Source organism: Carcharodon carcharias, chromosome 16 (assembly GCF_017639515.1).
Source record: "Carcharodon carcharias isolate sCarCar2 chromosome 16, sCarCar2.pri, whole genome shotgun sequence".
Taxonomy (NCBI): Eukaryota; Metazoa; Chordata; class Chondrichthyes; order Lamniformes; family Lamnidae; genus Carcharodon; species Carcharodon carcharias.
In genome coordinates this window covers 118,691,566-118,704,708 of record NC_054482.1, presented here as the reverse complement: position 1 = coordinate 118,704,708, position 13,143 = coordinate 118,691,566, and the positions used below count along the sequence as shown (strand labels likewise).

The 13,143-nt window shown below is 44.6% G+C and overlaps 1 protein-coding gene across 2 annotated transcripts in view; it reads left to right on the top strand.

The window, feature by feature from the left end:
* The first annotated feature begins 1,014 nt into the window (after positions 1–1,014).
* The window catches only part of rnpc3 (RNA-binding region (RNP1, RRM) containing 3), a 55,692-nt gene continuing 43,563 nt past the window's right edge, over positions 1,015–13,143 (top strand). The window contains exons 1-5 of one of the 2 annotated variants that reach the window (XM_041207734.1): positions 1,015–1,066; positions 1,933–2,101; positions 6,011–6,058; positions 7,710–7,828; positions 12,638–12,727. In XM_041207734.1, the coding sequence (XP_041063668.1) occupies positions 1,029–1,066; positions 1,933–2,101; positions 6,011–6,058; positions 7,710–7,828; positions 12,638–12,727 (464 nt within the window). In that variant the 5' untranslated portion in view covers positions 1,015–1,028. Of the gene's footprint in view, positions 1,067–1,092; positions 1,118–1,932; positions 2,102–6,010; positions 6,059–7,709; positions 7,829–12,637; positions 12,728–13,143 lie in introns of those variants that run through there. The other variant, XM_041207735.1, reaches the window with a different exon arrangement.

Sequence of the window (13,143 nt, the reverse complement as noted above, 5' to 3'; positions counted from 1 at the left end):
GTAAATTGTTTTATCTTTCTGAACTTGTACAGTAAAGTTTATTTTTGTTTTTTTCAAAACCTGTGGAATCTTATGGCTTTATTTTCTGAGCAAGTGTCTTGAATCTCAAACTTTGTCTACTTTAAGCAAAACGTTATTGGTCCCTAACCTGATCTGACCAAACACCTGGGGCTCTGGTCTAGGATCATAACAGAATGGGGACAGAGCTAATTACAGGGCAGTTTGCTTAACATCTGAGCTAGGGAAAAATAAGTAGTGAATGAATACAGAAATGGCCGTGTATCTGGGAAAAGAAAAATAGTTAATTAGCATGAATTTCACAAAGGATTATTGTGTTTGACGAAGCTCAGAATTCTTTGAAGGGATAACAGAGATGGCGGATGCAGGAAGCGGGTGGCACTTGTGTGATGGACTTTGGCAAAGTGCATGGACTTTAGCAAGGCATTTGACAAAGTGCCACACGGCAGATAACTGGAGAACACTGATGAGCGTGGAATTAGAGAGAGGGTAGACATGGTTAAACATTGGTTAGAGGGGAAGAAAGGGAGGTTGGGAGTTAAGGGCAGATTTTCAGTGTGATTGAAATTGGCTGGTGATGATTTGAGTTATGGGTCCAGAGGGAGCAGTGACAAAGTTTAGGAGGTGGGGGGAGTAAATGATTAAATGGAGAATGGGTTTTGTACTGAGCTAATTCAAACTCTAAACTCTGCAAAGAAATGTAAAACTGTCAAATATTTACACTCTACAGGGAAAGAACAATTATTTCAAGCAATGTTAACAATGCAAATCGACCTCATGGCTTTCAAAGTGACAACATGTCCAATATGGAATGAGAAGGGGAAAGTTGCATTGCCATAGCGCCTTCCGCAACCTGCTGGCACTGCCCCATGGGGGGGTGGTGGGGGGGGGTGCCGCTGGAAACATTGCGCAGGCGCTCTGGGGGAATCGCAGGGACAGGGGGCGGGGCCAGCGCCCCCCTCGCTCCCATTGGCCGTGCAGCTCTACGCGTCACCGGAAATGCAGTGCGCATGTGTGGAGGCTGCAGAGCTTCGCGGAGCAACTTCCGGTGAGTGGCTGAAAACGGGACGGAGGGACCGCGGAACCCCTGAAATCCCCAGTAATCAAACTTTAACCCCTGAAACCTATATTCTATATCCTGGACCCTAAACCCTTCAACACCCTAAACCCCAACAAATGCTCAAACCTCTAAATCCTTAAGCCACCTAAATCTGTAAACCTGCTGAACCCCGCCCCCCCCCCTCCCCCCTCCCCCCCCCCAGTACCTACTAAACCCCTGAAACCACTTTATCCTAAACCCCTTTTCCCGTCCCTGTTCCAGCTCAGGATGAGACTGAGGCTCTGCACCAACCCCAGTCCCCTGCTACCTCACTATCCTCTCCCCAGTGCCTATTTGCCTTGAAGGAGAGAGGGGAGAACAGAGACCCTACGCCCACCCTATCCCTAACCCACATTCCCATCCCCCATCTGGTACTGCGGAGGACAGAGGCCGGGCCCCCAACCCATGCCTGCTACAATCTCCCTGCCTGTGCCGTCCAATCCACTTTAATCTCAGGATCAGTGCCCGGTTTAATTCTAAGCCCTGATGTCCAGGATCTGGCTTAATTCCAGGTCCCAGTTCCAGTTTAGTTCCAGGGCTCAGTTCGCGATTTAATTCTGGTGTCCCAGTGTCTGGTTTAATTCCGGGGCCTGGTGTCCCGTTTAAATATAGGGTCCAGCGTCTGGTTTAAATACAGGACCCGGTGTCCAAGGCCCAGTTTGCATACAGGACCTGGTGACCAGAGTCTGGCTTAATATCAGGGCCCGGGTTAATTCCAGTTCCCGGTGTCCACTGACTGGTTTAAATACAGGACCTGGTATCCTTCAGTTATGTTGGCTTATTGTCTAATGCCATGTGTTTCTTCATCTTTCCAGAACTATGGCTGCTGCAGTCTCCGCAGAGAATGTTGCCCTTCCAACCAAAAGCAGCAAGACAATTCTGGTTCGCCATCTTCCATCTGAACTAACACGAAATGAGAAGGTGGAACTGCTGAAATATTTTGGAGCGCTGTCCGTGCGAGTATTATCAGACAAAGGAAGGCTGGTAAGGGCACAGTAAAAGCTGTGTTACTGCTGTAATGGTATTGTGTTCACATCCTCAAACACTTCCTTAACAGTTAATCCCTCATGGATCTTCAGGTATAGCAGCGTATTGTAGGGGTCATGTTACTAAATTCGTAATTCAGAAGCCTGAACTAAAAGTTCAGAGAACGAGTTCAACTCCCATCATGAATTTAAATTCAGATTTTAAGGAAAATAAATCAGCCCGAAAATAAAGCTGATCTCAGGAAAGTGACCATGAAGCTGTCAGATTGTCATTAAAACCCATTGTCCTGGAAAGAATGAAACCTGCCCCATCCTTACTCTACCTGGGCCATTCAGATCAGCTCTGAGACAGTGAGACACTCCCTCCTCTTGGTATCAGAAGGCTATGGGGTCAATAGCCATTCCAGGGACTGGAGCAAAAATCTAGACTGACACTCCCATTTTAGTACTAATGGAGTGCTGCACTTGCGGAGGGCCTGTACTGACGGAGTGCTGCACCATCAGAGGGTCAGTACTAATGAAGTCCTAAAGTTTGGAGGGTCAGTGCTGAGGGAGCACTGCTCATTGGCTGTGGTATTTCCTGCATTACACCAGTAACCATACTTATATTTCATTTGCTGCATCGCACTTTGCAATGTCCCGAACTGTAAAATGCACAATATTTTGATAGTTTGACCTTTCTTGGTGTGGTACTCTAGTCCCATACAAACATGGTTCTCTCTTAACTGCTGTCTGAAGTGGGCCAGCAAGTCACTGCGTTACCAGTGGCTCAAGGTGGCTATGACCACTTTGTCTGCGTACTGACCCCTAAGGGGCACATGAAGAGACAGGAGACTACGCCTGAGTGAGATGGAGACCAAATATGAATTCAAATGAGCGAGGAACATTAAGGTGGCCTGTAAAAGCTTCTTTAGGTATGTGAAAAGGAAATGATTAGCAAGGTCAAATGTGGGCCCTTTACAGGTGGGCACCAGGGAAGTTATAATGAAGAACAGGGAAATGGTGGAGAAACAAAATTGTTACTCTGCACCTGCCTTCACAGAAGAATATACATAAAATCTCCCGTAAATGCTCAGCAACCAAGGGACTTGTCAAACTGAGGAACTGAAAGAAATTAGTAGAGGTTGTACTTAATTGGTTAACTAGATTGAAGGTTGATAAATCCCCTGGAACAGATGAGCTTCATCCCAGAGTGTTGAAGGACATGGATTTATGAAAAGGAAAACATGTTTTTTGAGGATTTACTTGTAGCATAGATAAAAGAGAACCAGTGGATGTGGTGTTTTTGGTTTTTCAGAAGGCTTTTGATAAGGTCCCACACAGGTTAGTAACTCAAATTAGAGCACATGGGATTGGGGGTAATGTACTAGTATGTATTGAGAATTTTTTTTTTAATTCATTCATAGGATGTGGGCGTTGCTGGCTGGGCCAGCATTTATTGCCTAGTTGCCCTTGAGAAGGTGGTGGTGAGCTGCACACAGTGCGGGTACACACAGTGCGGGTACACCCAGAGTGCTGTTAGGAAGGGAGTTCCAGGATTTTGATCCAGTGACAGTGAAGGAACGCCAATATATTTCCAAGTCAGGATAGTGAATGACTTGGAGGGGAACTTCCAGGTGGTGGTGTTCCCATCTCTCTGCTGCCCTTTTCCTTCTAGATGGTAGTGGTCTTGGGTTTGGAAGGTGCTATCGAAGGAGCCTAGGTGAATTCCTGCAGTGCATCTTGTAGATGGTACACACTGCTGCTACTGTGCGTTGGTGGTAGAAGGAGTGAATATTTGTGGGTGTGGTGCCAATCAAGTGGGCTACTTTGTCCTGGATGGTGTCGAGCTTCTTGAGTGTAGTAGGAGCTAAGTGGGGAGCATTCAATCACACTCCTGATTTGTGCCTTGTGGATGGTGTACATACTTTGGGGAGTAAGGGGATGAGTTACTCGTCGTGCTACTCCTATTCTCTGACCTGCTCTTGTAGCCACAGTATTTATATGGCTCGTCCAGTTCTGTTTCTGGTCAATGGTAACCCCCCAGCATGTTGATAGTGAGGGATTCAGTGATGGTAATGCCATTGATCATCAATGGGTGATGGTTGGATTCTCTCTTGTTGGAGATTGTCACTGCCTGACACATGTGTGGTGCAAATGTTACTTGCCCTATTGGATATTGTCCAGGTCTTGCTGCATTTGGAAATGGACTACCTCAGTATCTGAGGAGTCGTGAATGGTGCTGAATATTGTGCAATCATCAGCGAACATCCCCACTTCTGGCATTACGTTGGAAGGTAGGTCATTGATGAAGCAGCTGAAGATGGTTGGGCCAAGGACACTATACTGAGGAACTACTGCAGTGATGTCCTGGAACAGAGATGATTAACCTCCAATAACCACAACTGTCTTCCTTTGTGCTAGGTTTGACTCCAACCAGCGGAGAGTTTTCCCCTTGATCCCATTGACTCCAGTTTTTCCCGGGCTCCGAGATGCCACACTAGGTCAAATGCTGCTTTGATGTCAACAGCAGTCACTCTAGCCTCAGCTCAGGAGTTCAGCTCTTTTGTCCATGTTTGAACCAAGGCTGTAATGAGGTCAGGAGCTGAGTGTCCCAAACTGGGCGTTAGTGAGCAGGTTATTGCTAAGCAAGTGCCAATTGATAGCGCTGTTGATGACCCCCTCCATTACTTTACTGATGATCAAGAGACCAACAGACAGAAAGCAGAGAGAAGGAATAAATGGATCATTCTCAGGATGGCAGGCTGTTACTAATGGGGTACTGCAAGGATCCATGCTAGGTCCACAGTTGTTCACAATCTACATAAATGATCTGGAAGTGGGGACCAATTGTAATATTTTCAAATTTGCCGATGACACCAAACTGCGTGGGAATGTAAGTTGCGAGGAGGATGCGAGGAGGCTTCAAGAGGACTTGGACAGGCTGAGTGAATGGGCTGGAACATGGCAGATGGAATATAATTTGAATAATTGTGCAGTTACCCACTTTGGTCGAAAAGCAGAAAGGCAGAGTATTTCTTAAATGGTGAGAGGTTGGGAAGTGCGGGTGTCCAAAGGGATCTGGGTGTCCTTGTGCATGAGTCACTAAAAGCTAGCATGCAGATGCAGCAAACAATTAGGAAGGCAAATGGTGTCTTCAACACGAGGGGATTTGAGTACAGGAGTAAAGATGTCTTGCTGCAGCTGTATAGAGCCTTGGTGAGACCACACCTGGAGTATTGTGTACAGTTTTGGTCCCCTTATCTAAGAAAGGATATACTTGCTATTAAGGGAGTGTAACGAAGGTTCACCATATTAATCCCTGGGATGGCGGGCTTGGTTTTATGAGGAGAGATTGAGGAAACTGGATATGTATTCTCTAGCTTTTTGAAGAATGAGGGGTGACCTCATTGAAACTTTAAAAATTCTTACAGAGCCTGACAGAATGGAAATAGGAAAGACATTTCCCCTGGCTGGTGAATCTAAAACCAGGGGACATAATCCCGCGATAAGGGGTAGACTATGTAAGACTGAGATGAGGAGGAATTTCTTCACTTAGAGGGTGGTAAATCTTTGGAATTCTCTACCCAAGAGGGCTGTGGAAGTTCAATCATTGAGCATGTTCAAAATAGAAATCAGTGATATCAAAGGATATGGAGAAAGTGCGGGAAAGTAGCATTGAGGTCGATGATCAGCCATGATCTAGTTGAATGGTGGAGCAGGCTCAACAGGCCAAATGGCCTACTCCTGCTGCTATGTTCTTCCTATGTTCCTATGACACTGGTTTTAGGAAACTTCACCCTGCTCAGGGGTGGTGTCCAGGAAAATCCTTCCTGGGGGATGAGGCACTAATTTTCCTGATTTTAATCAGCAATAAAGCATTCTATTCTCAGAACTCTATTAACACTACAATGTTCTTCCTTTACAGAAACATACAGCTTTTGCTACTTTTTCATCTGCCCATGCAGCAGCTAAGGTAAGTTGGTTATACATGAAAAGAAACAAGTAATTGCCCATAGATCAAAATGATGAGAGTTCTGCACTGCCGGAGGTTCAGTACTGAGGGAGCGCTGCACTGTTGGAGGTTCAGTGCTGATGGAGCGCTGCACTGTTGGAGGTTTAGTACTGAGGGAGCGCTGCACTGTTGTGGGGAGCAGGACTGAGGGAACACTGCAGAGTCGGAGGGCCAGTACTGAGGTCGTGCTGCAGTGTCGCATGGTCAGTGCTGAGGGTGTGCTGCACTGTGGGAGGATCAGTACTATTGGACTGCTGCATTGTTGGAGGGATAGTCTTTTAGATGAGACTCTAAACTGTGGCCCCTTCTGCTCTTTCAGGCAGATGAAAAAGAATGCAGCTTGCTACTTTTAAGAGCAGTTAGAGATGAACAACATCTTGGCCTTGCCTGGGCATGCTCATCCTCTAAAAGGATAATTGAAAGGAACCCTGCATTTGTGAACACAGATGCCATGTCACTCAGTATCTGCGCACAGACAGAGAGGGCAACTGCTTGGCAGTGGCACCAGTGGCCATTTGTGAAGCCAAGCCTGGTCAGGAAGTAATACCATAAGAAGAGAGACTAGATACACTGATTGCTGCCCTTAGAGCAGAGAGGTTACAGGGAGATTTATTGACTGATTTCCCAGTCATGAAGGATTTTGATAGAGTAAACAAAGAGAAACTGTTTCTAGTAACAGCAGGGTCAGTAACCAGAAGGACACAGATTGAAGAGAATCGGCATAATCAGACAATAAGATAGGAACCACAGGGGGAAGATGAGAATTTTTTTTAAACAGTGAGTTGTTGTGATCTGGAACGCGCTGCCTGAAAAGGCAGTGGAAGCAGATTCAATAATAACTTTCAAAAGAAATGTTATCATTCGCAGGGCTATGTGCAAAGAGGAGAGGAGTGGGATTAATTGGATCAGTGTTTTATAAAGACAGCACACGCACATTGCCCTAATGACCTCCCTCTGTGATCTGAGATTCATGATTCCAAATACTTGAATAAAACGTTGAAAATTAAAATGTAATTCGATTCAGTGACTCCTGAAGGTATAGCACTAGCAACTGACTCAATGGTCTAATGGCCTGTTTCTGTTTAGCAACAATCAGGAATTAGATGCGTTTGTCATTTTGGTGATCTTATAGTTCACGGCTGGAGTTTGTTTAGAGGTTAATTCCCTACAGCTGACGAACGTTGTATATTGCAAAGTACTAAATCAGAGTGATCTCTTGAAAGGATTTCTGGAGATTACCATTTCCACTGTCTTTGACTTTGACGTCTGTACCTTCAGCTGCCTGGGCCCTAAGCTCCCGAATTTCCTCTCCTTCTCCCTTTCTGCTCCTTTCAAACGTTCCTTAAAGCCTACCTCCTGGATCGAGCTTTTTCTCACCTGTCCTCATCTTTCCTTATGTGGCTGAGAGTCAGATTTTGCCTGACGCTCCTGTGGAACACCTTGGGTGTTTACTGTGTTCAAGGTGCTATACAAATGCAAGTTGACATAATCGACTTGAACCTTTCAGTCCTCTGGGTTATTGAGAAAGGATAAGACTTTGCTGTTCGTATCTGCCGTCTGATATGTGGGAATGAAGCTAGTGTTGAGTTATCCTCCAATGTGCTGTTTTCAGGCTCTGACCAGGCTGCACCAGTTAAGATTCTTGGGGCACACTTTGGTGGTGGAGTATGCGAAAGAGCAAGAGCACATCGACCTACTGGAACAGAAGCTAATCTCCAATGAAAGCAAACCGTATGTATTTTGAATTCAGTAATGTTTTGGAGCTGCAACTGAAGGCTTTGCGGGTTGTGAACATCCAAAGTAGAAGCAAGAGCAGGCCATTCAGCCCCTCGAGCCTGCCCTGCCATTCAATAACATCATGGCTGATCTTCTTGTGTATCGAATTCCACATTCCCATGATAACCTTTGATTCCCTTGCCTAACAAGAATCTATCTACCTCTACGTTAAAAATATTCCTTGACCCTGTCTCCACCACCTTCTGAGGCAGAGAGTCCAAAGTCGCACAACCCTCTGAGAGAAAAAAATTCTCATCTCTGTCCAAATGGGAAACTCCTAATTTTGAAACAATGTCCCCTAGTTCTGGACTCATCCGCAAGAGGGAACATGCTTTCCACGTCCACCTTGTGGGTAGGCAATGCCATAATGGTATTGTCACTGGACTAGTGTTCCAGGGTAATGCTCTGGGGACCCGGGTTCGAATCCCGCTACGACAAATGGTGAAATTTGAATTCATTAAAAAATCTGGAATTAAAAGTCTAATGATGACCATGAAGCCATTGCCGAGTGCTGTAAAAGCCCATCTGGTTCACTAATGCCCTTTAGGGAAGGAAATCTGCCACCCTTACCTGATCTGGCCTACATGTGACTCCAGACCCACAGCAATGTGGTTGACTCTTTTAAAAAAAAAAAAAGCCCTCTGAACAATGGAAATTAGAGATGGGCAAGAAATGCTGGCCTAGCCGGTGATGCCTATATCCTATGAACGAATATAAAAAAAACCTTGTCAAGACCTTTCAGGATCTTATATACTCCAATCAAGTCATCCCTCACCCTTCTAAACTCCAGTGGAAACAAACCCCATCTGTCTAACCTTTCCTCATAAGACACCTACTCATTCCAGGTATCAATCCGCTAAACCTCCTCTGAACTGCCTCCAACGCATTTACATCCTTCCTTAAATAAGGGGACCAAAACAGCACACGATATCCAAGATGTGGTCTCACCAATGCCCTGTATAACTGAAGCATAACATCCTCACTTTTGTAATAAAAACAGAAAATGTTGGAAAAACTCAGCAGGTCAGGCAGCATCTGTGAAGAGAGAAAGAGTTAACGTTTTGAGTCTGTATGACATCTTCAGAGCTGAAGAGAAGTAGAAATGTGATAGATTTTATACTGTTTTAGAGGGGGTGGAGCAGGTGGACCAAGATAGAAGGTTATAGATAGGTGGGAGCTAGACAAAGGGAGTGTTAGCGGTAGTGGTAAAGACTAAAGAAGGTGCTGATAATGGCATAAAGGTAAGAGCAGAATGTGCTGATAGCAGAACAAGGTTCAGCACTCTGAAAGCAAAACATAGAAACCAGTGACAGATGGCCCTATGGGCAGTGTGGGGGAGATGTTGGGGGGGGGGAAAGGATTTTTAAAAAAAAGCATAAATAAATAAAAATAAATTTAAAAGAATTAAAATTAAAAAAAAAACAATTGGATCGATCTGCAATCATGACCCAGACCTCCCTGTCGTTTGCCATTTCAACACACCACCCTGCTCTCATGCCCACATGTCTGTCCTTGGCCTGCTGCAATGTTCCAGTGAAGCTCAACGCAAACTGGAGGACCAGCACCTCATCTTCCGACTAGACACTTTACAGCCTTCCGGACTGAATATTGAGTTCAACAACTTTAGACCATGAACTCTCTATCTTTACCCCTTTTTTTTAAATCCGATTGTTTTTTTTAATTTTAATTTTTATGTTTTATTTATTTATACTTTTTTAAATCCTTTTTCCCCAGTCCCCACAGGGCCATCCGTCACTGGTTTCTATGTTATGCTTTCTCAGAGCACTGACCCTGTTCTGCTATCAATACGTTTTGCTCTTACCTTTACGCCATTATCAGCACCTTCTTTAGCCTTTACCACTACCATTAACACTCTCTTTGTCTTGTGTCCATGACATCTTTGTCAATCTCTCCTTAGCACCTGCCTATCGCTAACCTTCTATCCAGTTTCAACTGCTCCACCCTCCTTAAACAGTATAAAATCCATCACGTTTCTACTTCTCTTCAGCTCTGAAGAAGAGTCATACGGACCCGAAATGTTAACTCTGTTTCTCTCGCCACTGGTGTTGCAAGACCTCCTAAGTTTTTCCAGCATTTTTTGTTCCACACTACCTTTCACCTCTTGATTCACAGTTATTTTTGGGATGTTATTTGTAATCCCTTGCAGTGAAGGCAGATGCAAAATATTTGTTCAATGCATCCGCCATTTCCTTATTTACCATTATTAATTCTCCAACCTCTCTCTCTCTCTAGAGGACCAACGCTCACTTTGGTTACTCTCTTCCTTTTTAAATACCTGTAGAAACTCTTATCTGTTTTACATTTCTAGCTAACTTTCTCTCTTCTAATTTTGCACTAGATTTATTTTTAGTCATTCTTTGCTGTTTTTTATATTCTGTCCAATCTTCTGACCTCGTTGAATTGTATACTTTTTCTTTCAATTTGACACTATCTTTAACTTCCTAACTTAGCCACAGATGGTGTGTCCTTCCCCTAGAGTCTTTCTTTCTCACTGGAATGTATCTTTGCTTAGTGTTATGAAATATCTGCTCAACTGTCTGCCACTGCATCTCTGTTGACTTATCCCTTAACCTAATTTCTCAGTTCACTTTAGCCACCTCTGTCTTTGTGCACTTATAATTGCCTTTATTAAATTTAAAACACAATGTTAGACCCACTTTTCTCTCCTTGAAATTGAGCAGGAAATTCAATCATATTGTGATCACTGCTACCTAGGGGGGCCTTGACTATAAGGTCAATAATTGATCCTGTCTTGTTGCCCATTACCAGGTACAGAATAGCCTGCTCTCTGGTTGGCTCTAGAACATACTGGTCTAAGAAACTCCAGAAAACACACTCTGAACTCCATTTCCAGGCTAACTTGCTAATCTGACTCGTCCAAGCCATATGTAGATTAAAATTGCCGAATGTTATCACAGTACCTTTGTCACAAGTCCTCAATATTTCTTCCTGTACACCCCATCCTACCGTGTGGTTACTTTTAGGGGGCATATAAATTACTCCCACAAGTGAATTCTTACCTTTACTATTTCTTATATTTACCCAAATAGATTCTACATCCTGATCATTAAAACTAAGGTCATCTCTCATTATTCATGTCATCCCTAATTACGAGAGCTACGCCATCACCTTTTCCTAGCTTCTTGTCCTTCTGAAATGTCAAATTCCTTCTATATTCAGGTCCTAGCATTGGTCACTTTGCAGCCACATCTCTGTAATGGCTATCAGCTCATACACATTTATTTCAATTTGAGCTGACCGTTCATATGTTTTGTTAAGAATGCTATGCTCGTTCAGATGAAGAGCCTTTAGTTCTGGTTTTTTTTTACTAATTTTGCAATCTCTAGCCTTATCTGCTGGCACACAAGTTATGTTTGTGCACTCTGTCCCTTGCTGACACGCTCTCATTATCATTGCCCTTATTGCTACCTTGCTCTCTTGTTTTGTCCTCTCTCTTTACTTGATCACATTTTCCTTCATGTTATTCCTCACACTAACTACTTAGTTGAAAGCTCTCTCACCCACCGTAGTTATACAACTCACCAGAACATTCGTTCCAGCCTGGCCAAGGTGAAGACCGTCCTAACAGTACAGCTCCCACTTTCCTGGTGCTATGGTGCCAGTGCCCAATGAATTGAAACTCATTGCTTCCGCACCAATTTTTGGGCCACACATTAAACTCTTTGGTCAGAGCTGAGGGAGCGCTACACTGTCAGAGGGTCAGGGCTGAGGGAGCGCTACACTGTCAGAGGGTCAGGGCTGAGGGAATGCTGCACTATTTGACGGGTAGCGCTGAAGGAGAATTGGCCCCTCAAGTAAAGGTTAAAAGATTCCATAACACTATTGTGAATAAGTGTAGGGGAGTTTTCCATTCATTCTCCATGGTGTCCTGGCCAATATTTATGCCTGAACCCCTTACTAAAAAGCAGATTCCCAGGAAGTATTTTGGAAGCACAGTCACTGGCAACATAGGAATCCTAGCAATCAATTTACACAGAGCAAGCTCCCACAAATAGCAGTGCGTCCTTTAGCACAATAACAGTGACTGCGCTTCCAAAATACTTCCTGGCTGTAAAGTGCTTTGAGTCATCCTGAGGTCATGAAAGATTCAAGATAACATGAAATGGTCAGTCGGGCCAAATTACCCGCTTCTGTGCTGGATGTTTAATCTCATTCCAAATGGGATTATAGCATGAAAACTCCCTCGTCCATACAAGTTGGCAGCGCCTGTTCATATCCGTGGGAGGGCAGCAGAGAGATCGGTGTTTCACTGAGGAGAGCTTCACTGTGTTTGTTTGCTGTGTGATCTATCCCTGACCAGTGAGACTGGAATGGTTTTGCCCTGGGCCCTCACCTTGATGAAGCCAAATCCAGTCCACCCGTCACCCCCATACTCTTCGATCTACATTGAACTCCAGTCTGGCAAAGCCTCAATTTGAAAACTCTCACCCTTGTGTTCAAATCCCACCATGGTCTCGCCCCTCCCTATCTTTGTAACCTCCCCTTACAACCCTCAGAGATCTCTGAGCTCCTCCAGTATTGGTGACTGTGCCTTGGTCTGCCTTGGTTCTAAACTCTGGAATTCCTACCTGTACTTGTCTCAGAATTTGCTTGAGAACACCTCTGTGAAGCACCAGCTTTTACTACGTTAAAGACACTATGTAACTGCTCATTATTGTCATGATGCTTTTTAAACTGTGGGGATTTCTCCTAATTTTTTTTTTATTCTGCTTATGGTTGTAGTGCAGATAAAGCTTCGAACAACAAAGTTGAGAAACAGGTTCTGAAACCAAGAGTTCCTGTTATCGAGGATGGGATCGCAGTGAGCTTGGGGTTAGTAACATGACTTCAAATTGCAAGTCACCTGTAATCAGCTTTTCAGGATCCTCACTCAATCCAGTGCTGGTGGCAAGATCAAAGTGTCGTCTTCAGCTGTGACTTGGTACTGTTCTCTCCTTGGAAGGTCATTGGTTAGATCTCACTCCAGAGACTTGAGCACAAAAGGGTCAGAGGGTCAGTACTGAGGGAGTGCTGCAATGTCGTGAGGGGGACAGTACTGAGGGAGTGCTGCAATGTCGTGGTGGGGGACAGTACTGAGCGAGTGCTGCAATGTTGTTGGGGGGGACAGTACTGAGGGAGTGCTGCACTGTCAGAGGATCAGTGCTGAAGGAGTTCTGCACTGTTGGGGGGAACAATACTGAGGGAGTGCTGAATTATCGTTGGGGTCAGTACTGAGGGAGTGCTGCACT